Raw genomic sequence first — 24,196 nt, forward strand, 5'->3', positions numbered from 1 at the left:
ACTTGCAGGCCAAACATTCAGCTAAACAAAGCAAAGTGCAATATACTCAAGGAGCTAAAGTTGCCTAATTTTCTTCACGTCTGAGGAATTAGCACTGAATAAAGACAATTGGGAGATGAAATTATGCAGCATCAAATGCAGTGCTGCTGATGAATCGGTGGTGCAGTATTGCACAAGCCAGCAGATTATGAAAGCACAGCTGCTGAGTGCAGGCCTAATGCGAGCAGCTGGGCCATCAGGCAAACACAATAGTGTGTCACAATCTGCAGTGTGTGTTTACAAAAACTGCATTCTGTTCTGGTCCCATGTTGGACAAATAGCTAACTAGCAAAAGGCCTTATCCACTGGGGCCTTCAGGAGTTCTGCTTCACACCCTGAAGTTGACCTCTTTCCACCCGGTGCAGTAGATCACAGACTCTTAACTTTATTCTGCCAAGTTCTGTAAATAGCAATCGTTGCCTATAACCATAGTAACGCAATAAAATTCAGTTGCTTTTCACAAACCGGGCTGTGATTGTTTTGAATGTTTTCATCAACCCTTTTTTTTTCCTTCCTGCCAGCCCCCACAAAGATGCTGATACAATCATATTGCAGTTAATAAATGACTTCACTTGCTGAAATTATGCTGCTTTTGAACTTGCCTTTGGTGTCTGTTTTTTCCCCAGAGGCTGGAGTGTGATGTTTCCAAGCTGATGTCTGCAGTTCTGCAATCTGTAATGTCAGATTTCAGTCTGTAGATGTCGCTGCTACTCAATATCTCCGGCTAATTTGGTTTCAAATTGCCTACAGCGGTGTTGGACTAATTTTTATATTCAGCTTTCAAAATCCACAATTCTTATATTGATTAATAAGTAAAAATAGATTAAGCATTCACAGTATTTGCTATCCCTATAATACAATGACAACAACAACAACAATTATTAATATTATGATAATAATAATGATGATGATGATGATGATAATGATGATGATTATTATTATTATTATTATTATTATTATATAAAAATAATTAATTTTCAATTCAGTGGGTCTAAAAAATATCTAGTACTGTTCACAACAACTTTACTGCATATTTTTTATAATTTCCATTATTCTCTATTATTTCAATTGCTTTGAGATTTGAATGATTCATATAAAATGTTGTCCGTCCAAACCAACCTATATGTAATATATGACCTAATATAGTGAAGCTCTGAATATCTTATCCAAATGTGGAAAACTGATCTTCAAACTGTTGCCACAACGCTGAAACACAATCGTTTTTTATTAGCATTACAATTTAAGAGCATTACAATTTCCCCTTACTTAAACAAAAAAGCTCAAACATGTTACAGCATGACAATGCTCCTGTATGCAAAATGGGCCTCAGGAAGACAGAGTTTGCCCTGACATCAACCCCACACCTGTGCGATGAACTGGATCACCAACTGAACTATCAGCACCTGGCCTCACTAATGCTCTAATAGCCACACTCCAAAATCTAATGAATAACTTTAATGTTAAGTGGAGCTTATTATAACAGCAATAAAGAACTAATTCTGGAATGGGATGTTCAATAAACACATAAATGAATCAAGTGTCCACATATGTTTGACTATAAAGAACAGCAATGTGTTTGCATTGCAAAGTATCAACCGCAGTGCTACAGGGTGAACAGTTCTCTTAGAAAATATTTCAATTATGACAAGAGATACAGGTATAGGGAGAGAAAATGTGCTCAGCGATTGTCTAAAAGACCTACACCAAGTGCTTACAAAATGTATATTACAAGTAGGCCCTAGTGTGAGACAGAGATGTAAGCTGACCATGGCAACCTTGTTTCCACACAAACACAAACTGTGTCTCTTTTCTAATGCTTGAACTCTGCATACACACTCAAGCAAACACCTTCTCCTTTTTTCAAATTTTCTTCTTTGCACAGTTAGTTTGTGTTTGTGTGTGTGTGTGTGTGTGTGTGTGTGTGCATGCGCAGGCTTATGTCTGTGTAAGAGATATGCCTAGTGCAGTGGTTTGGAGAACAAGGACATTAATTTTTCTACATAAATGCATATAAGTGCATATGGTAAAGGACGAGTCCTCCCTGACTCTCATATTAAACTTCATAATTAACCAACTTTTGATATCTCTCTCTCTCTCTCTCTCTCTCTCTCTCTCTCTCTCTCTCTCTATATATATATATATATATATATATATATATATATATACACACACACACACATACATATACACACACACACACACACACACATATATATATATATATATATATATATATATATATATATATATATATATATATATATATATATATATATATATATATATATATATATATATATATATATATATATATATATATATATATATGTATACACAGTGCTTTAGTGCATTAGATTGGGTGTCTCTGCTGTGGCTTAGGGCACAAATTTATCATTCAAAATTCAGATTTTTGAAGTATGAATGTATTGAAAGTTTTTTCAGGCCATCTGGAAACCATTTATAAATTGTGTTCGTTTTATGTTTGTGTGCAAACGAAACAAATTCAGGGTATTGTTCATCAGTGTCTAGTTGACTATGAGTTAGCATGATTGATGGTTGACAATGCTAAGCCAGTTAGCTATCATTTCAGATTTCATGGTGGTTGGAAGTGTGGGTCAGCTGTAACAGTGCTTTCTAGTTATATAAAACACAAAAGTGATTCCACTTATTTGAAAAATGGCTTCCTTCCTGGAAATTCTTTGTGGCTCGAGCACGAGCTGCTATTCAAGGGAATGACATATTTGTGTGTCATGTGGTGCCTATTTATGTGCCTATTTAGAAGAAGCTTTAGCAAAGAAATTGCTTTCATCTGTCCTCAAACATATTGTTTCTTGGTACATTCTTTTGATTTAATTACATTTAATATATCTTCTGATATTAGCATGAAAATTGTACTGGATTTGAATGACTATTTAACAGGCAAATAAAACCTTTGTGTAAAATAAATAAATGTAATGCTAGCTCTTTGGAAATATTTCAGTTGGAGTTGAAGATCTTAAGTGGCCTGCTATAGAGCTCTGACCTCAACCCTACTAAACATCTTTCAGATGAATGGGAATGTTGACTGCCAGGCCTCCTCAGACTACATCAGTATCTGACTTTACTAACACCCTTGTGGCTGAATGAGCACAAATCTCCACAAGCACACTCCAAAATCTAGTAGAATATGACTGTTCCTCATATTTTATTTGGGGGATGTATATATAGTTTTTTGTTTTTCAAAAGATGCCAAAAAAAAGTGAAAAATGTGCCCACTCCCCCTCCTCATGATGCTTGGAGAAGATTTATAAAATCAACAGTATGATCGCTGATTTCAGTTTGTTTTTGCTTTGGCTGCTAATCGGTTTCTGTCAGCTAACTCAACACGTTATGGTCACATTTAGCCTAATTCTGAAACAAAGAAGCAGGGCCTCACACAGCACACAGACAGGCAAGCCTGTAATTAAGCATTTGAACCTTTGACTAAAATAATGCCAGCCACTAGGGGGTGCATTGAAAGCTAGAGAAACATTATTGTAGAGTGTTTTGCATTTTAATGAAGTGTCTCTGTTTCAAGGTTGGCATGCTCTCAAAATATTAAATGCATTATTAAGAGACCTTTACACTTAATTTGGCCACAAGCCTCTTATTAAAACATGCTGCATGTGACATTGTGAACCAGTTTGCCATGGTGTGATATAAACAAAATGCAATAAACAAAAATAGAAATAAAAACAAAAATAATAAAAAAAATAATAAAAGGCAGAAAAAATAACACTCAGCAAGACTATTACAATATTTACTGACCTGTGGTAACAAAGGTAAAAAATTGTGAACACAGTTAATATCTAGTAGTTAATCATTTACTCCTGGAATGAGCATTTCATAAGCGATAATAGGGACACTTTAGATAAGCATACTGTTTACCCAGTGTAGTGCACTAACACTGTACAAGCCCTGTAGCAATCAGGCAAACATTTATATAAAAGCACGGAGAAGCAGTTCACAAGGGAGGAGTTATTAGCAGCGCGTTTAGAAGAGTTCGAACCTGAACAAGCCAAGGTCTGAAGATGTCGACCCTCCAAAGTGCAGCTGGTTGTGACAATTTAACACTGAAAAGAGACACTTTAAGTGCTCCTGACAAACATTCTAATTACGGGGGCCTCGAAATTCCCAGCGCTCATTACAGTTATAATGAACATGGTAAACTAGAGCAGATGTGCTCTGGTACAGGGTTCTTCCAGTGTGTGGGTGAATATTCTGTAATAGAAAGCCAGAGGTGACTTTCTTTTTCAGTGAATGCTGCTAAAATAATACACTTTTAAACAGTCTTCCATGATTATGCCAAGGCTCTGACTTAAAAAGAAATCATGTGTAAAAAAAGAAAAAACAACACACTGATTTGTTACGACTCCTGTCTTCATTTGTTTTGCATGTTTGCCTTAATAAACGTGAAATTCATCGCATAGCTAAGGTGGTGTACACACAAATGGACTCATAGATGAATGTGTGCAAATGATTTCAACCAAAGAGCAGCTATTATATCTGCAGTGCCAACTTCAATTTCTCCAGTTTGAATAAAACAAATTATACATTATATATTCAATATTATATTATATATTACATTCAAAAGTATAGTAGAATAATCATGTAGTATAATAGTGTACAACAAAAGTATAATATAGTATAATAGTATAGAATAATTGTATTATATAAAATAAAAAAATATTTTATAATAGTATAGAATAATGTTATTCTTAATAGTTTATATAGTATAATGGTATTGTATATGTGGTATAGTATAATAGTATAGTATGATAGTATAATGAAGTATAACAGTATTGTAGTTTGGTATAATAGTATATTATAAAACTTTTTTATAAATTTTTGAGGTAAAAAAAAAATTTCACAATACAGTATATCAAAATGTTCAGAATGTATCTTACAGTTCTGGGTTTGAATATTATTGCAGCAAAGTGAATGGATTCATTTCAGTACATTTTAAATCACACCTTAGAAAACAAATTCAATCACATCTTGTCCAGAGTACATCCAATATTTTGAAACTGTTTTTGAAACTCCGCAAATCTTCCAGCTTTTGATTTGAGTTATGCTGAACACGCAATTATGTCGCGCCACAGGTTTAACTTTATTCCTCTGAGAAATCCTGCAAACAAACTATTATACCGATTGATTTGCAATTGTTCATTGTACCAAAGCAACAAGCCCACTTTTCGAGCGCTTTTATCCTGTCGCACACCCAAAATTAGAGTGCTTTATTTGGGATTGTAGTAAATCAGGCCATAGGTACTGATAAAAAGCAAGCTGTGGAAGGCAAAACAATCCCGGGTTGTTTTTTTAGACGTTTTGATTGCAACCGTGCTTGTAACAAGCACACCTTGTTCATTACACATAATTAGATAAAAGTGTAGACATCTTCAACTTATAAAATGGTTTATTTCTCATTAAAAATGTTACATAGCAACCTTGAGTGCTACTCCAAACAGCTGGAGTAAATACATTTCTTGAACATTTAAGTTTAATTTTCCCTACTAATACAGAAAGAAACAAAAACCCTAAGAAGATTGTGTCACTTTCAAATTGTATTGGTTCTTTTCCAAAATTCTTTGTGCAATTGTAATGTTTTTTTTTTTAAATGACAACCATTTTTGGTGTTACATGTTTTACACAGCTTTGAAGAACTTATCATTGCCATAACACGTCTTTGCAGAATATTTTAAGCAAATTTTGACATCCACTGCTATACATCTTTCAGCAGGGGCCTTTTGTGTGTGCTTCAGTAAGTGCTCCTAAAACTCCCCCACACCACCCCCACATCCCCGAGTGTAGCCTCGTATATCTCTGGTAAAACTCTTAAAAAGAATTGCTCTGAGTAAACTGTGATCACAAATGTGTGTCCGCAAAGACAAAAGCCACTTTCTGACACCAAAGTAGTCCTGAAGCTTCATCCCATCTTGAGCAAAGTGATCCGATCCCATTTTTCGAACATGTGGTTCAGCGCAGTCAGAAATTACTGTAGCCAGTGAACATAATACAAAGTGTTTTCAGTTAGCTAAGGTTATGTACAAGCACCTCGGTCCTACATTTGACAAACACATTCCACTTTGCCCTGGCAAATGGGTGGGAACTTTGCTAAATGTGAGAAAAACTCAAGGGGATGCCAGCAGATGGGTGGTCAGAAAAGCGTGTGAAACCTAACTCACATTTTATTGTTCAAGGTTAAGATTCTTTCAAGGAAAGCTTAGTTAATTTTATTTACATGTAGCTGTGTAATACAACCAACTGCAATGTTCAGATCATTTTGTGGTTCTTGTAAATGGAGCAATATTTAGATCTTAGTAGTTTAACCCCTGCAGGCTTGAAACACTAAGCTACCACACGGATACATAAAATAAAATAAAAAAAGATGCACAGTAAGGATTAATATGCAAACATACAATAGTTCACCAGGCAGCTTCTCCTGTAAATTTTCTGTCATCAATAGTGTTTCACATCAGAGTTCTACAGATTGATTGAAATAGCATTACTGTGATTGCACTGATTTGTCACTTGTTTAGATCCACTGGACGCTCAGATCTTTAGTGAGAGTTCCTGCTCTTCCATCCGGTACATACCTTTGCCAAAGCGACATTATTCAAACGAGACAACTGATACCAGCAAACAGCGCTTTGAGAACAAGACACAATCAGCTCAGCTGGCCCATGTTCAAAGAAATGTGCAAATCATAAACTTAAGTGGCAAAAAGACAAATAACAGAAACACTGCTCCTAAAATAAAAGCATCTAATGCCGCTAGCTGTGTAGTCGATGGCATAGCCATGCTTATTGGGAATAGGGACCATTTGGGTTTGAGTCAGGAGTGTGGGCAAGGCCACTCCAGCTAGCGGAATGTCTAGTTCTTTCTAAGAGAGTTTGGTACTAGGATGAACTGAGGAGAGCTGTGGGGGACTGAAAGCTGGCTGAGGATTGAGGGCTGTCATGGGGTAAAGGCCATGATGTAGAATGTCTCCATATGAAGTCCCCATTGGGTGCCTGTACAGGTGGGCTGGATTGGCCGCCTGGGCCAAGAACTGTCTCTGCATCATTATGGAATGAATAGCAAACTGGGGCATGAGTGGTGAAATGACAGCCTGGTTCTTCAAGTACTGCAGTGGATGTGAATAACTAGGGGGAGCATGAGGGCCCAGGCTGTCACACATTTCCTGAACCTGAGATACAAATGCCCCAGGATACAGTCCTGGAAAAATTGAGGAGTGCATTGGGAACTTGTGTCCCTCGGCAGCATAGCTGTTGATGTGCACCGCGTGTGCCGGCTCAGCCGGCTTCATGGATTCATTGTCAGGCTCTGGGGTCCGCACTTTCACTGGAATATCTCTAGGCGTGGAGCAGTGCATGGGGGTCACAGCTCGGATCTTCTTTTCTGTGGCTCCATTCTCCAACTCCTCTAGATTCCGTTTAAGTGGCCGTGCTGCACCAACATTTTGTGGGCTACATTTGGTGCTTAGAATAGGCCGAGCCAGTTCATCTATCTTGTAACTAACTGTCTCTTCTCCTCGACCACTGTGTGCTTTGAGCTGGGGTTCAACCACCTTTTTTGGAGTAGACACAGTCATAGGAGGAACACGGCAGGCTCTGGGGTGATAGTCCAGGCTTGAGCTTTGACTGTTACCTGCCTGAAAAAGAGGAGTGTTTTTAATGTCCTGCTGCATCATGGAATGTGAGAGGTTGCACAGAGATGAGGTGGAGTGGGGCAATTTATGTAAAGAGGGTTTTGGGAGGCTCAAATCTGTCGGTTGCTCCTCTGGCACCTTTTCACAAGAAGTACCTTTTTCTTTCTGATTCAGATGGGGTGAGTAAGTTAGACTTCCACTGTCTGGATGCTGACTCTGAGGAAACCCATGTGCAGTTTCACAGTCCCGTGGGTAAGCCTCTCTGTTTAGGTACTTGCTTAGCTGTTCCTTGCTTAGATGGTGCTCTGTCTGTCGGTAGAGGCTGTGCAGGTGCGGGGAGGAGCAGAAATCACCATGGAAATTTGGTGCCTGGCCGGGACGAGGTACCTCGCTGGATTTCTCCACACTGGAATGAAGATTGGTTCGCACAATGTAGGGCTCTCCTGTAGGACTGAGCTGTGGCTGGTGTAGAGTCTGACGCTGGGCTTGTTCAGAAGGATATATCTCCCTCTCACCACACACCTCTCTATGTGAGGTCTCACTAGCAGGTCTTCTGTCCTCACTGCTGCGAGGTTTAAAACTCTGTGCATGCTGGATGACAGATGGACGCTTGATAACTGCACTTGCCTCACCTATAGAGGGAGGGATCTGAGTGCCGGGTTGTTCAGAAGCTGTTTCTTCTGTACTACTGCTCGATGCCTTTTTGTTAACTAATGGGGGTGGTGGACCATAAGGGTAATTGTTGCCCAAACCAGTACCACTAACTTGTGAAAGCATCTTCTTCTTAGCTAGGGGAGACATAATGCCAGGGTTGCATCTAGGATACAAGAGTGGGTTGTGACAGAAGCTCTCCTCCTTGGTGGGGAGTTCAGCCCTCTCTGTTGGGATCCCTGGTACTGATAGAGGGTGTAGAGGTCTTTGCTTCAAGGTGGGTAATACCATTCCCACATGGTTCTGGCTGTCCTTTACACCAGCCTGTTCTGTCTTTCCAAGGGTGTATGGAGGTGCCTTGTATTCTGTTGTCCCATGCTGACATTGGTCCTGTATGTAACAGTTGGGAAGGGGGTGGGAGTGCCGTAGTGGCATAGACGCAGTGATGGGAAACACCTCAGAATCCTCAGACTTGAGTGGCATGCCATCCTGTGGAATCGAGGTGTGTTTGATAGCTTCATGTGGACCACCGTCCCAGGATTTCTTGAGCAATGGTTTCTTCTCCTCCTCCTTAAGAACCAACTGTATGTCTACATCCTCTGTGGTGGGAGTTCTTGCCTCGGCATCTATCTGGGATGAAACCTGGGACTGCTGTGCCTCTTGCTTCACCATCACCTCTTCCTGAAGCAGCTCTTTGTCCTTTACGTCCTCTGTACCCTACAGACACAAATGTAGATAGAGACAAAAGTAACAATTAATTACTAATTTGGGTATTACAGTAGCACATGCTCCAGCTACACTGTGCCCTTAATGCAAATGCCACTCAGACAAAGTCAGACAAACAATCTATTGAAAGCCCGCTATCAGGGGAACTTAAGTTCGACACATTTAACTTCTGTGTGCAGTGCCAAAAATAATGTACCAAGTTACAAATGGAGTGCATCAAATGCTTCTCAATAATATGAGTTGTATGAATTATTGAACGCTACTTGATGGTCTAATATAATCTACAACAGAACCGAAGCTTAATAACATTGACAATGCTTTACTAGCCCCTAAAGGATTCCCTTTCGAAATGGGGCAAATGAGTCAAGAGAACAAAGCAATCACCCACAAAAGGGTTTCACATTTAAACCAAATCAATCACAAAATCCTCTTATAAGAAGAGAAAATAAGAAGTCAACTCAGGGCTTTAAAAGCGACATATATGCAGCTAACTTTTAGATCCAATGGCAGTGTTACAACATCAGCTGTATTCCCCAGGCTAACATTTCTAATAAAGCCTGGGGAATACACACGATAAAGCACAAGCCCCACCCTTCCATTTCTTTCCGGTGTCAGTGGGGGAAAAGTCATAAATGCTTGAATTGAGTCAGGTAAAATCTTTGCTTATGCAATCATGCAACCAAGATAGATCATGTCAGATCTTTTCCACCTTATTGTGATACAGCAACCAACTAAATTCAAGTGTAAAACAAACAGAAATGCTTTAAGGGAAAAAACAAAACAAAAAACAAACTTACAATAGCCTGGTTGCATAAATTCGAACACACCTTAAGTAAGCTATAGCAGTAGCGATAAAGCATCTTTTGTTTGTAATGCAGCACTCAATAATTTGGGTAAAAGTTCACCATTCTTCACAATCACAATTTTTACACAATCAAGATGATTGTGTAAAAATCCCAAGAGAGCAGCAGTTTCTGAAACAGCAGTGCCACATAATATGTAGAGTATCCCACAAAAGTGAGTACACCCCTCACATTGCAACAACCATACCATATCTTAGCAAGGGACAATACTATCGAAATAAAACTTGTATATAGAGTAGTCAATGTGCAGTTTGTATAGCAGTGCAGATTTACTGTCCTCTGAAAATAACTCAACATAGAGCCATTATTCTCAAAATGGCTGGCAACAAAATTAAGTACACCCTAAGTGATATCACCTGTAAGTCGAGCAACCATGCAAAGACACATGTCCTATTCATCATGTTTATGTATTTGTCTGCCTGACAGGACCTTACAAATTTGTGTATCTTGTATTAGAGCAGGTAAAATTTGGTGCTTTAAGTACAGTTCTTTAATACTGACTACTGGATGTTCAACATGGCATCTCAAGAACTTTCTAATTTGAATATTAGAATTGTTGCTCTCCACAAAGATGGCCTAGGCCATGGGTGCACACACTTTTTCCTCAGAAGGAAGCCTCTTTTGATGCTGGCTCACAAGAAACCCCGCAAAAGGTTTGCTGGAGACAACTAGTCCATGAGCATGAATTAAAGAAATCATGTCCTGTGGTCTGATGAGACTAAGATAAACTTGTTTGGCTCAGATGGTGTCCAGCATGTGTGGCAACGACCTGGTGAGGAGTACCTAAAAAATTGTGTCTACAAAATTGCCTACAGCGGATGCATGGTGGTGCATTTCTGCTGGTACTGGGAAGCTGCTGTCCATTGAGGGAAACATGAATTCCAACATGTACTGTGACAATTTGAAGCAGAACATGATGCCCTCCCATCAGAAACTGGGCCGAAACGCTTTTCAAACATAAAAACAAGATGACAATGCTGAAGGTGAATGTGATGGAGGGGCCAAGTATGTCTCTAGACCTGAACCCTTTTAAGCACCTATGGGGCTCCCCAATAGGAAGGTGGAGAAGCACCATGTGCCTAACATCCAGCAGTTTGTGATGTCATTATGAGGAAGTGGAAGAGGATTCCAGCCACAACCTGTGTAGCTCTTTAGAATTCAATGCCAAGGAGGATTAAGGCAGTGCTAGATACATAAAATATTGACACTTTGGACACAGTTTTGACATGATATCACTTAGGGTATAACCAATAATAGCTGTATGTTGATTATTTTCAGAGGACAGTAAATCTATACTGCTATTTAAGTTGCACATTGACTACTCTAGTGCTTTATTGTAAGGGGTGTATTTACTTGTGAAATACTATATATATATATATATATATATATATATATATATATATATATATATATATATATATATATACAGTGATGAAAATAAGTATTTGAACACCCTGCTATTTTGCAAGTTCTCCCACTTAGAAATCATGGAGGGGTCTGAAAGGGGTCTGAAGTAGGTGCATGTCCACTGTGAGAGACATAATCTAAAAAAAGAAAATCCAGAAATCACAATGTATGATTTTTTAACTATTTATTTGTATGATACAGCTGCAAATAAGTATTTGAACACCTGAGAAAGTCAATGTTAATATTTGGTACAGTAGCCTTTGTTTGCAATTACAGAGGTCAAACGTTTCCGGTAGTTTTTCACCACGTTTGCACACACTGCAGGAGGGATTCTGGCCCACTCCTCCAGAAACACGGAGTTTGAGCTCCCTCCAAAGATTCTCTATTGGGATTAGGTCTGGAGACTGGCTAGGCCACGCCAGAACCTTGATATGCTTCTTACAGAGCCACTCCTTGGTTATCCTGGCTGTGTGCTTCGGGTCATTGTCATGTTGGAAGACCCAGCCTCGACCCATCTTCAATGCTCTAACTGAGGGAAGGAGGTTGTTCCCCAAAATCTCGCATTACATGGCCCCAGTCATCCTCTCCCTAATACAGTGCAGTCGCCCTGTCCCATGTGCAGAAAAACCCCCCCAAAGCATGATGCTACCACCCCCATGCTTCACAGTAGGGATGGTGTTCTTGGGATGGTACTCATCATTCTTCTTCCTCCAAACACGTTTAGTGGAATTATGACCCAAAAGTTATATTTTGGTCTCATCTGACCACACGACTTTCTCCCATGACTCCTCTGGATCATCCAAATGGTCATTGGCAAACTTAAGACGTGCCTGGACATGTGCTGGTTTAAGCAGGGGAACCTTCCGTGCCATGCATGATTTCAAACCATGACATCTTAGTGTATTACCAACAGTAACCTTGGAAACGGTGGTCCCAGCTCTTTTCAGGTCATTGACCAGCTCCTCCCGTGTAGTTCTGGGCTGATTTCTCACCTTCCTTAGGATCATTGAGACCCCACGAGGTGAGATCTTGCATGGAGCCCCAGTCCGAGGCTGATTGACAGTCATGTTTAGCTTCTTGCATTTTCTAAAGATTGCTTCAACAGTGGACCTTTTTTGACCAAGCTGCTTGGCAATTTCCCCGTAGCCCTTTCCAGCCTTGTGGAGGAGTACAATTTTGTCTCTAGTGTCTTTGGACAGCTCTTTGGTCTTGGCGATGTTAGTAATTGGATTCTTACTGATTGTATGGGGTGGACAGGTGTCTTTATGCAGCTAACGACCTCAAACAGGTGCATCTAATTTGGGATAATAAATGTAGTGGAGGTGGACATTTTAAAGGCAGACTAACAGGTCTTTGAGGGTCAGAATTCTATCTGATAGACAGGTGTTCAAATACTTATTTGCAGCTGTATCATACAAATAAATAGTTTAAAAATCATATATTGTGATTTCCGGATTTTCTTTTTTAGATTATGTCTCTCACAGTGGACATGCACCTACGATGACAATTTCAGACCCCTCCATGATTTCTAAGTGGGAGAACTTGCAAAATAGCAGGGTGTTCAAATACTTATTTTCCTCAATATATATATATATATATATATATATATATATATATATATATATATATATATATATATATATATATATATATATATAAGATGTTACGAAATAAGGATTACGCCATTTTGGTTGCTTAATAACTGATTTCACAGAGAACTACCGGTTTTCTCCCAATAGGTTCTTATACAACGCACAATGATAATGTTGTAAATAAAAATGTGAAAAGAAAGATGTTTTTAATACATTTTTTAAATTAAATTCTCGGGAGCAGGGATTAAAATATTTAACAATATATTCTGTTTTAATTCAATTCTATAATTCAATTTTTAATTGTTTTTCAGTACATCGATGCACTGTACTTAGAGTGATGAGTGAAGAGTGAACTTATGCTCTGCTGCCACATGATTGGACAGGTGTACCAGTGCTCCTTATAAAGCAGACACTGAGTGTATTGAGCATTTTAATGCTGAGGAACCGTGACCTGCAGGATCGTTGAGTCTCTTGCCCTGGAGGCTATGTTCTGACATGCACTTAATACAATGTCGAATGGGGGTCTTAGAGGCTAGTGACTAACAGCCAAGATTACACAGTCCTAATGGGGTGTGACTCCCTTTTGGCAGGGTATGTTTCAATCAAAAGCCCTGATTGTCTTTGGTGATGGTGGAAGTGCTGACTAACAGACTATGTTTGAATCGTACCAAAGCAGCATGCCTATATTTGTATTCAAATCAAATATGTGACAAGAAACAAATCCCAGCATCTGCCTCTGGAAATTTCTGCAACATTTTAGATGTGTAACTTTGGTGGGAAATATTAAAAATACTTCCACACCCCTCCTTGTGCTTTTTGAGCTGGCTTTGCCTCAAACATGGAATTCCATTTCATCTTCTCCCTTGTACAATGCACAATCAATTATCTGGAGAGGGCTTTTAAATTACACAACATTCCAGACAGATGAGCTAGGCATGCCACTGGAAAAGCAGTCAGCCCCTACAACAGCTCCCTTTGTTTCCACACCACAGCCGATTACTCATTTCATGCGCAGCAGAAATGAATATGTGGCGTGTAGCAGCTCTGAAATGTGTCGAAATATGACACTTCAAGAGAAAATTTCAAACAGCTCTTTCATCCCCTCTGTAATCATTTTGTTATCCGTGTGAAAATAGCAACACAATTTTTATTCTCCTTAGTGTTTCTTTCACTCCCCCACATTTTTCACTATTTTTTTTATTTTTTTATTCAGCAGGCATTTGCAAATGACCATGGATATTTTGGTTTCCAGGGATAAATATAAGCCTGCAGCTTATAAACGCACTCAAATATGGCATCTATTCACTTGGCAAGTAGGAGCCAATCAGGTCTGTTTAGGAGGCCGTCTCTTGTTTTAGTGCTGCTCTGAGCACAATAGGTCTTGTCAATAACAACATTATGGACGTGATCTTTTCTCCTTCATTTGATTTGTGATCCTGAGAGCAGGCGAGAGAGAAAGTCCAGTGTTCTTCAGCCCAGCAAACAGAGAATATAACCGAATCATAAAAATTGGCCTGTAGTCTGTGAGGCAGGGAAATACCATTTTCATTGACCATGTTGTAGCATAGTACTCAGTGCCTCTAATTCAGCTTAAATAATTATGTTTAAAGCAGATGCCCCTGGCAGAGCCATTCTTACAGGCCATTGACAACTTGTTTGTTAATGAGACATAGGGCAGTTAGCCAGAAATGCCTGGTCGTGTTTTCCCTCTAATTCTTCCTTTGTATAAAGGAAAGTGTTACTTTCAAGAAGCTCGGGGGTTAAATAAGAGAATTGGAGACTGACCGGCTCGGGGACTTTCGCCGAGGCTTCCTTTTCATTCCAGCCCTTTGGACTTTGTTCGTCTTTGTGGCGCTTTGTGGATGGCACCTTTGCCTTAGTGCCCCCCTCCTGGGTGCTGGCTTCTTGCTTTCGGGGCTTGATGGGGGGTAGTGGCTTGTCCTCCTCTCCTTTCGTATATCTTTCATAGGGCAAGATTAGCCTGCAGAGGGGGAAAGTGACACAGATCAGTACTCCATTCCTAATATTCCACTGAATGCTCGTTACAAAGGTATATTTCAAAGGTACTAACGTGGTTCATATATAATTCGAAAGTAACTTTGGATCGTGTTTTGCATAGCTGAGTATAAGCATGACGAACTTGCGTACTACAAAAATCTACGATATCATATAAAAAGTTTCGTTTCAGGAATGAGCTTGAAATTTCATACATGCTTTTCAGACGGATGAATTCCAAAGGAACTTTCACTATTAGAAAATCACTTAATGGATGCTAATAATCTGCTGACTTCACCCTGTAGTTAAAAAAGAAAATCGCATATTCATTACGGTAAACTCCTGACAAAGTGTGAGTGTATTTAGCTGATAGTGCAGGGCCAACACAATTCATTGCGCACTTCCTATTAGCAAATAAGCTGCCTATGATGTTGTTGATGTAATGTGAGCATACTGTGCTGATCCTGGCTAGATATATGTGTTTGTGCTATTTGAGCTCTTTTAGATACTTTTAAAAAAAGTATGCTGATCAAACAGAAGATAACACACACACACACACACACAACCCTAATTAAAAAACCTTTTTCGGTTGCAGGTGATGTTACATGGCCTGCTTGATCTGACCAAAACCCAAACATACACGACACAAGCATGATTAATGTTGCATGTGTAGCAGAATGACTTATTGCACTTTGTCTAAACATGAGTGTAACACATGGAGTTTTGCTGACTGATGAGGAAGCTTGATAAAGGGTCTGCAAATTGGATAGGGGGTATATACAGTAGGGCTGCAATCTGGCTCTCTGAAGATACAGCATTACACTTATTCACCCTGAACACGCCATCATAAATGCATGTTGTGAGCTAGAAATGCCTAAGGAAAGCCAGCAAATCCAATAATCTGGACGCTCTCCATATTAATAATTTCAAGTCTTTTCTCCTCCCCTCACCCGCCCTCTGTGATCACTCGCCCATTTTCTTTATCTCGTACTCTTTTCGCAGTTTAATAAAATCTGCAAGGCAACTCCGGAGGAATTTGTTTCCGCTATTTTGCTCGGCCGGGTGTTTACTCAACAGCGGGCTGTCCAGGCCTTTCAGAGCTGGAGCAGGGCCATACTGAGCATGCTCAGGCAGGGTCTGTATAGGGGAGGCATGCAGAAGAACTATGCAGGCTGGGGGTTTGGCTGCTGGCCAGCGGCAGAGCTAAGCAGGAGCCCAGAGGGAACATTAATCTTCAGATCCCATTACCAAAAGAGTTTAAACATGTTACAGCTGCTAAAACTGGAAAACGGCTCGCTCCACGTGGTCAAATCAAAATAGCGAGCAGCTGCCAAATACCTGATTCCCACTGTAATGTTTCGGTTCATGTTTATATAATAAGGGTATAATAATGCGCACAATGACTTATCTTGTTTGCAGCTAATCCTCTGAAATCTTCCATACCCCCTCCCATGCCCCCTAGCTCCCTGCGTGCTCTCTCCGAGCTGTAAGCAGGTCTTGTAATGGCCCATTTTAGTTTGTGTAAAACGGCTAAAATTAGGTTTGTGTTGAACTCATATTCCCCTGTTTTAAGGGTCCAGGGAATAATTGATATCAGATGTCACTGCTTCATTTGTGTATTTATATATGGTTGCTTTTTATGGTTGCCTGGTGAGATAAGAATGAAAAGGCCCCTGCTGTGAAGTCAGAAAAAAAAAATTTCGAATAAATTTCCTCACCGCAAAATCCTCCACTTGGCCATATATGGCTATTCCATGTTACTGTACCCTTCCTTTTTCATGTTGCCCAAAATAAAGAAGAAAGAAAGATCTTTCACTTTCAAGTTAAGCCGTGGTGTACTTCCCTTAGAGAAAGAAAAATGTTTTTAAGATGTCGACATGGTTTAATTGTTCTTTTATTTTCTTCACTGAGCTTTTATTGGCAGCTCGACAGCTACTTTTGATACAGTTAGTAACTTGTATCGTGCCAAAAACAGGAAATCTGCAATTAAATCGTCCTTTATAAGAATGAAGCGACGAGAAAAGCAAAGAAAAACAAAGAACATGGAGCACAGCGAACGGAAGGGGATTTACTAGAAAAAAAATGCAAACCCTTTATTGAAACGTTAAAAAAAAATTGAAATCATTTGTTCACTGTCAGAAAACGTCTCCTTTCTATCACAAAGCGTTCTACTGGAATGCTTTATACTGAGAACTTATGGAAATTGTTGTTCTTCTTAGGCGACATAAAAATATCTTGGGAAAAAAAAGTATTTAACTTACTTTCCTGAGAAACAGCAAAAGCAATAGTTCTTCCTCCTCCTCTTTCTCCTCCCCTAAGCTTTCAACAACCTCCACCATAACCGGAGTGACTGATTACATCTCCGAGCATGAGCTTAACCTAATGGGGATGCCAGAGCCCGCTAGCAGTGTTTGGACAGGGGAAGACATGCTGAGTGAGTCTTTTACATCAGCCTACGCTTGTCTGTCCATTACTATTAGCCTGCTACTTCAAAAAAAGGCCCTCTGATGCTGCAGAACTCCTTTCTGTATCGAAACAGGGCCTTGAAATTTCTTTTACTTTCCTATTCTCTACCCCTTTAATCAAATTATCCACTAGGAATGCACATGACAATTGAATAATTCTTAGTATAGTGTAGGGAATGGCTTTAGTAAAAAATGGTAACAGAAGATGAAGGTCAGCTGCAGCCGAGAAACCATCTGTAATCACACTGCGCAAAGTTATTTTAGAGCCTTCAATTTGGACACTCCGTCTGGCCAGGTTCATCTTCGGGCCAGATATACGTGCAGCGCTGCCTCGGGCCAGACTCAGGTGTTCCTGCAACCTGGGCCAAACAGCCACTCCTGTACTGCGATGCTTATTTAAGCAAGACTGCCTTTCTAATGTGCTCTGGCTTATCTGGGTTTCTCAATCTCCTCCTCTGTGAAATGAATACACTCAGGTGAAGCGAAAGAGAGGTTTTTTTTTTAGCTTGAAAACTGAGTTAGTGCTGATTAAATATGGCTTTAATAAGGTCAGCATGAGCAAAGCTTAGCAGTCCGTGGTAATGGTCAGCGGGCAGGGACGTGGCCATTCGTTTAAATAATTTGCTCCTTCACTTGGGTAAATGTACGAGCATTATCACACGAAAAATATCTCATCTGAAAATATAGACTACTGTACACCATATACACAGTCCTATTCTGCAATCAATGCATTAGCATAATAGAGAAATACACGCTTAAGCATAGAGATTATTTATTAGGCGGTGAAAGCAGCCATAAGGGTAAATAAATCAGTGTGAACAGAAGAGCATTTCGAGTCTGTTTGTGAATACATTTTATTTAGACAAGCAAATCGGCTGCATGCGCATATTTTAAAAACAAATAAATATATTCATGGTCCTTGAATGAATAGTTTGACGGCGTGAATTTGTCTAAATTTATTTCATTCTGCAAAGCGAACGATTTGCACAAAACAGCTCTCCGTCATTAATTCGACATGTAATTACTGTAGGAATCGTGGAGAGAATAAAGGCCTGTTCATAACACTGACAGATGAGGGCATTGCCACAGAGATGGCAGAAAACCATGAACAAGTGTGTGTGTGTGTGTGTGTGTGTGTGTGTGTGTGTGTGTGTGTGTGTGTGTGTGCCTATCTCTACTGGGAGTGCTGCCGAGTGAGTAATAAGATTCTGTTGCAGCATATCTCCTAGTGGCCTTTAATCTAGCCTCTTACATAACTCCCATTTCCATAGCAAGCAATCCAGGCTTTATTTTATTTTATTTTTTTTTTAATAATCATGCTTAAGGAACACAATAATTACACAAAGTGGCACATTTACCCTCACTGTCTCTGCTGCTGTTTACAGCCCCTGCTTTTTTGTCCCTGAGCCCAGCCATCCCCGAAAGCCTCCAAAGGCCTGTCTGAAACAAGGAGGCCATTGAGAATGTGCGACTTTAAGCAGAGATATGTTCAGTATGACTTCGGGTCCATTCAACAAATCCTTTGGTTTAGATTTTTTTGGACAATTTGCCATTTTTGCTATAGTTGTGTAGTTTGCTCATTTGCTTATTTGATTTATTTCCAATATCTTCTCCAAAGGAGAACGCAATCCAGCTCATTCTTAACTGTAAATACATCTGCAACTGTATTTCATGAGCACCTTCTGAACCACTGATTAAATATCCAGGTGCATCTCAATAAATTAGAATATCATTAAAAGTTGATTTATTTTAGTAATTCAATACAGAAAGTGAAACTCGTACATTATATAGATTCATCACACACTTGCTGATATATTTCAAGTATTTATTTCTTTTAATTATGGCTTACAGCTAATGAAAACCCAAAATTTAGTATCTCAGAAAATTAGAATCTTGTAAAAAAGTTAATATTGGGGACTTGTGGTGTCACACTCTAATCAGCTAATTAAGTCCAAACACCTGCAAAGGTTTCCTGAGCCTTCAAATGGTGTCTCAGTCTGGTTCAGGCTACACAATCATGGGGGAAGACTGCTGACTTGACAGTTGTCCAGAAGACGATCATTGACACCCTGCACATGGAGGGTTAAACACAAAAGGTCACCGCTAAAGAAGCTGCTGTTCACAGAGTGCTGTATCAAAGCACATTAATGGAAAGTTAAATAGAAGGAAAAAGGTGAAACAAAGCCCATTCAAGAATTTGGAGGAGATTCACAAAGAGTGGACTGCAGCTGGAGTCAGTGCTTCAAGAGCCACCACACACAGACGCATCCAGGGGCTACAACTGACCTGGGCAAAGGACAAAAAGGACTGGACTGTTGCTCAGTAGGCCAAAGTCATCTTTTCAGATGAAAGATGATTTCATTTGGAAATCAAGGTCCCAGAGTCTGGCAGAAGAGAGGAGAGGCACAGAATTCAAGTTGCTTAAGGTCTATTGTCAAGTTTGCACAGTCATTGGTGGTTTGGGGGGTCATGTCTTCTGCTGGTGTTGGTCCACTGTGTTTTATCAGGTCCAAGGTCAGCACAGTCGTCTACCAGGACGTCTTAGAGCACTTCATGCTTCCCTCTGCTGACCAGCTTTATGGAGATGCTGATTTCATTTTCCAGCAGGATTTGGCACCTGCCCACACTGCCAGAAGCACCAAAAGTTGGTTCAATGACAATGGTGTTGGTCTGCTTGACTAGCCAGCAAGTTCACCAGACCTGAACCCCATAGAGAATCTATGGGGTATTGTCAAGAGGGAAATGACAAACAAGAGACCAAAAAATGAGCTGAAGGCCACTGTCAAATGAACCTGGGCTTCCATACCACCTCAGCAGTGCCACAGACTGATCACCTTCATGCCATGCCCAATATTGGGGCAGTAATTTAAGCAAAAGGAGCCTCTACCATGTATTGAGTACAGTAAATGAACATACTTTCGAGAAGGCCAACAATTCACAATATATCAGTCTGTGTGTGATGAATCTATATAATTTACAGGTTTCACTTTTTTATATTGAATTACTAACATAAATCAACTTTTTAATGATATTCTAATGTATTGAGATGCACCTGTATTAGCAAAACACAACTAAACTACTTGTCATACTGTCTATTACTGCATGAATCTACAGTTTGGGCTGAAAGGAACCAGTACCACTATTCTGATACCAATCTGTGTTTTATTACTAAAAACTATTAGGGTGTTGTTTTGTTCTAGAAAAAATTTTAAAAAAAGGTCTAGCAAGTATAGAAATGGAAACTGAGTGCTCATGTATACCAGCATACAGTGACTTACAGTATGTGGTTAATGTTTTTTTTTATCTGTATAACTATACACTGCTTGTAATAAATAATACACAACAACCGCTATGCAATACGTAACAAAGACAATACTGATAAAACACTGTAGAAATATAGCCTTTTTCCAACACAGCGGTACTTATTAATAACTATGGCTACTAAAACTGGCAGGTGACCTCTGTGTTTTACTGGGTGCAAAAGCAGAGTTGAGTTTAGTTCAGTGTCCTCCTTCAGTGTTCCTGTACTTATTTATGAGCACCAGCCAACAGCACATGAGGCACTCAGGCAGAAGTGAAAAACCTCAACAGTGCCAGTTACCAGACACTGATAGTACACTTGAGGTCAGATTAAAAAAGAGGAAGCCCACGCCTGACCAAATTCAGTCTGAGAAATTCAGCCCGCATCAAAAACGCCATTGTTCAAAAATCCAAATAGATAATAATACAAAAAAGACTGCATCCTTTAATGTGTGGATGGGTGGCCTTTTTTTGGATTTACTCTATGCCTATATGTGGAATTGTAATGGGCGGTGAAGTCATTCAGGCCACGAGCCGTGTTTCACTTCTCCGCATTACAGCAAAGTGGCGCAGACTAAAGTTAAAAGCAATTCACAACATTATTGGAAACAACTTCTTTGCTGTTAGTGCAATCAATACTGCACAATGGCTGTATCTGAACCATTATGTAATCATATCTAGGGATATATATATATATATATATATATATATATATATATATATATATATATATATATATATATATATAAATGTTAAATACACTCACTTCATATACCCAAACAATTGAATGAATAGATTGTAATTAAAAATATGACTGATTCAGAACATCTCTAACTGAACTGCTAGCATTTCCTCTGAATTCTTTCTTTCTTTCTGTGCACTAATGGATATAAAAAAAAAAGAGCAAATATGATCAATACAAAATGCCAGCCTTTCTTATTCTTACTGCAATGCCTTGCTCATCCTGATGCTGTGATTCCGAGCCACGGGCACAAGATGGCACACTTTCCAGCTCCTTTAGCGCCTCGGAAATAAAAATTAAATATTACAACCTCTTATCCCGAGCTAATCAAACCTATTTTCAGCATCTCTATCTTTCATACTCGCACGGCGGCAGCGAGAGAGCACGTGAAAGAACCTCTTTGCGCTCTTCCTGCTGCGCTCGAAGTCCCGCTACAATAATATCTGAGACAAATGGATGTGACACCGACAATTTTATTTTCCCATCCATCTCACTGCGGGCCTTTTCAGCTCGGAAAGAGGGGGAAATGTGCTCGCGATCGGATGTAACTGCATAACAAAAGATGTCGTCGGATCAAGCCGAAAGTTCCATGCTGTAATGAGCGGCTACTAAAATGCCACAGCTTGTAAATCATGCAGCGAAGGAGGGACGGCGGTGCAGCAGGTTTGACTCGGATGCTAAATGAAAGTTAAACAAACAGCTGGAAGGCTGTAATTAAATGTAATGGAGAGAAGGGTTGAGTGCCAAGCCTGGGGTGATGCAGAGAAGTTTGGGGACGCTTTGTTATTGAGAGAGATCCCAAAGGCGGTGTTTCGGATCGAATCAGGCTGTCAAATTTCTCACTCATTCAAAATGAGTGTGAGAAGCGAGAAAAAAAGAAGAGGAGCGTGTTTCAATTAATAGCACAGAGAGATGAGAGAAAATGCTGCACTCTGTGCATACATGTGTGCGAAAACAGACATTGTTCAATCATTTCTGCTTGAAGCCTAAAAGGTTTTGTGAGAAAGTTGACCCTTGCACTAATCTACACCCACACAGTGGAACAGGCTGATGAAGGAATTGCCAAGACTGGCTTTTTTCTTATACCTGGTTTTAAACCAAAAATGAACTTATGAATCTCTCCCTTAAGGTCCAAAGTAATTACCTTCCAAAAAAAAGTCAACTTCTAGACAAATATTTCGCAACGCGCACTGACTTCTTATTCTGTACGCCCTGCATTTTCAGAAATTCTCAGCAGTGAAATATTTGCTTGGACAGCGTCCAAATGAGAGCCGGATTCTTCAGCGATGATTTGCAGGATAAAGTTTTTGTTTTACTTCGCTTCTTTTAAACGTATCGCTTCCACTCAGCCCAAAACAAACATGGGGCCTCTCTCCTGCTGTCTTGCTCCCTTTGTGTATCTCTGAGGACAATCCAAAGTGATAAATACGCATAAATAAGATGTGGGATGAATATGAAACTACATCAAGAGCACAGCTGCTGATGAAGGAGAGAAAAAAAAAACTCAAAAAAGCTTTGAAAGAAAAAAAAAAAAGCCAAGCTTTCTCATCTCATGCGCTTTATAAATAGCCGAGGAACCTGAGTGCGAGGCAGAGCACCTATGAAAGCAAAGGCTAACCTTTGTAAATGTTTAATATGGGTCAGTCACACATCCTTGGGCAGAGTGAACAAGGAAATCCATTACAGCTGCTACACAAACCTAGACGACACCTTGATGGAGCTCGCGGCCTGCAAACAGCTGAGTCTACAGATTTATGCCGATGATTGGCACGGATGTAACTCGTCTCCACACTGAGGGACGACATACAGCGCGACGTTATCTATGTTGAGAACCTGACGTAATTACTCAAACTCGAGCTGCTGCTATAAATCAGACACTTTTGTCTGGTGAAACAATAAACGTGATGGCATCTTACTAGGGCAAATGAGCCTGTAAATCTCCGTGCAAACTGCAACGTGAAAATAATTAGATCAATCAGGGATTTAATTAGGATTTGTCAGCTTCAAACACCCAGCGTGTCAACCAGACTCCTTTCCATTAGGTACATTTCATCAAGGGTGTAAATACAGATACAGAGATGAACGCAAACAGATGACTATTAATAGCCGTCGGCGCAAATCCTGTGGATTTCGACTACGAGGTGGGGGGATTATGCGCAGAAGATGTACGCTCCTCGCGACGACCGCGTCGGATAATCCGTTCAATATTGCGATTGTTTACTGCAGGCCCGCGGTCTCGAACAAAACGCCGACCTCTTCAGGGACACAAACAGCTGACGTAATGCCCGGAGGGAGATGGCGCTATTCCGAAGACACACCATTAAAATTTACTTAAAGGGCTTGCATTAAAAAACTGTCATCCTGCCTATAGTTTCAAGGAAGCGATCCGTGAAGCGTGGCTCATTCGAGCTGAGAGCAAACATTAATTCCAAAGAGGAAAGGAAAATCAATAAAGCGCTAGGAGGAACTGATGTGTTTCTTTTTGCACACCCCCTTCATACCCAATACCCCCTATTCCCCCTCCTGAGAAAGCCACACTGCACTTTAGCACGCACTTTAGCACACAACTTTTGTTTTTTTTTTTTTTCCCTGGTTGATCTTTCGAAACGAACAGCCAAATAATGTAACATCGTTATGTAAAGCTGTAATATTGATGCAAAGCGAAGAAGCAATCCTTCGCAGGCTAATTAGAAAACAGAGGATGCAAATACACAGCCTTTTAACAAGGGATTTACATGGTACAATAT

The 24,196-nt window shown here is 39.8% G+C and overlaps 1 protein-coding gene across 1 annotated transcript in view; it reads right to left on the reverse strand.

The window, feature by feature from the left end:
* Window positions 1-5,455: 5,455 nt before the first annotated feature.
* arid5b (AT-rich interaction domain 5B) overlaps window positions 5,456-24,196 on the reverse strand; it is a 98,534-nt gene continuing 79,793 nt past the window's right edge. Inside the window, exons 9-10 of the mRNA XM_046853367.1 lie at window positions 14,733-14,928; window positions 5,456-9,076 (exon numbers count right to left, since the gene is read on the reverse strand). Of these exons, the coding sequence (XP_046709323.1) occupies window positions 6,941-9,076; window positions 14,733-14,928 (2,332 nt within the window). The 3' untranslated portion in view covers window positions 5,456-6,940. The remainder of the gene's footprint in view (window positions 9,077-14,732; window positions 14,929-24,196) is intronic.

This window comes from Silurus meridionalis, chromosome 7 (assembly GCF_014805685.1).
Source record: "Silurus meridionalis isolate SWU-2019-XX chromosome 7, ASM1480568v1, whole genome shotgun sequence".
Taxonomy (NCBI): Eukaryota; Metazoa; Chordata; class Actinopteri; order Siluriformes; family Siluridae; genus Silurus; species Silurus meridionalis.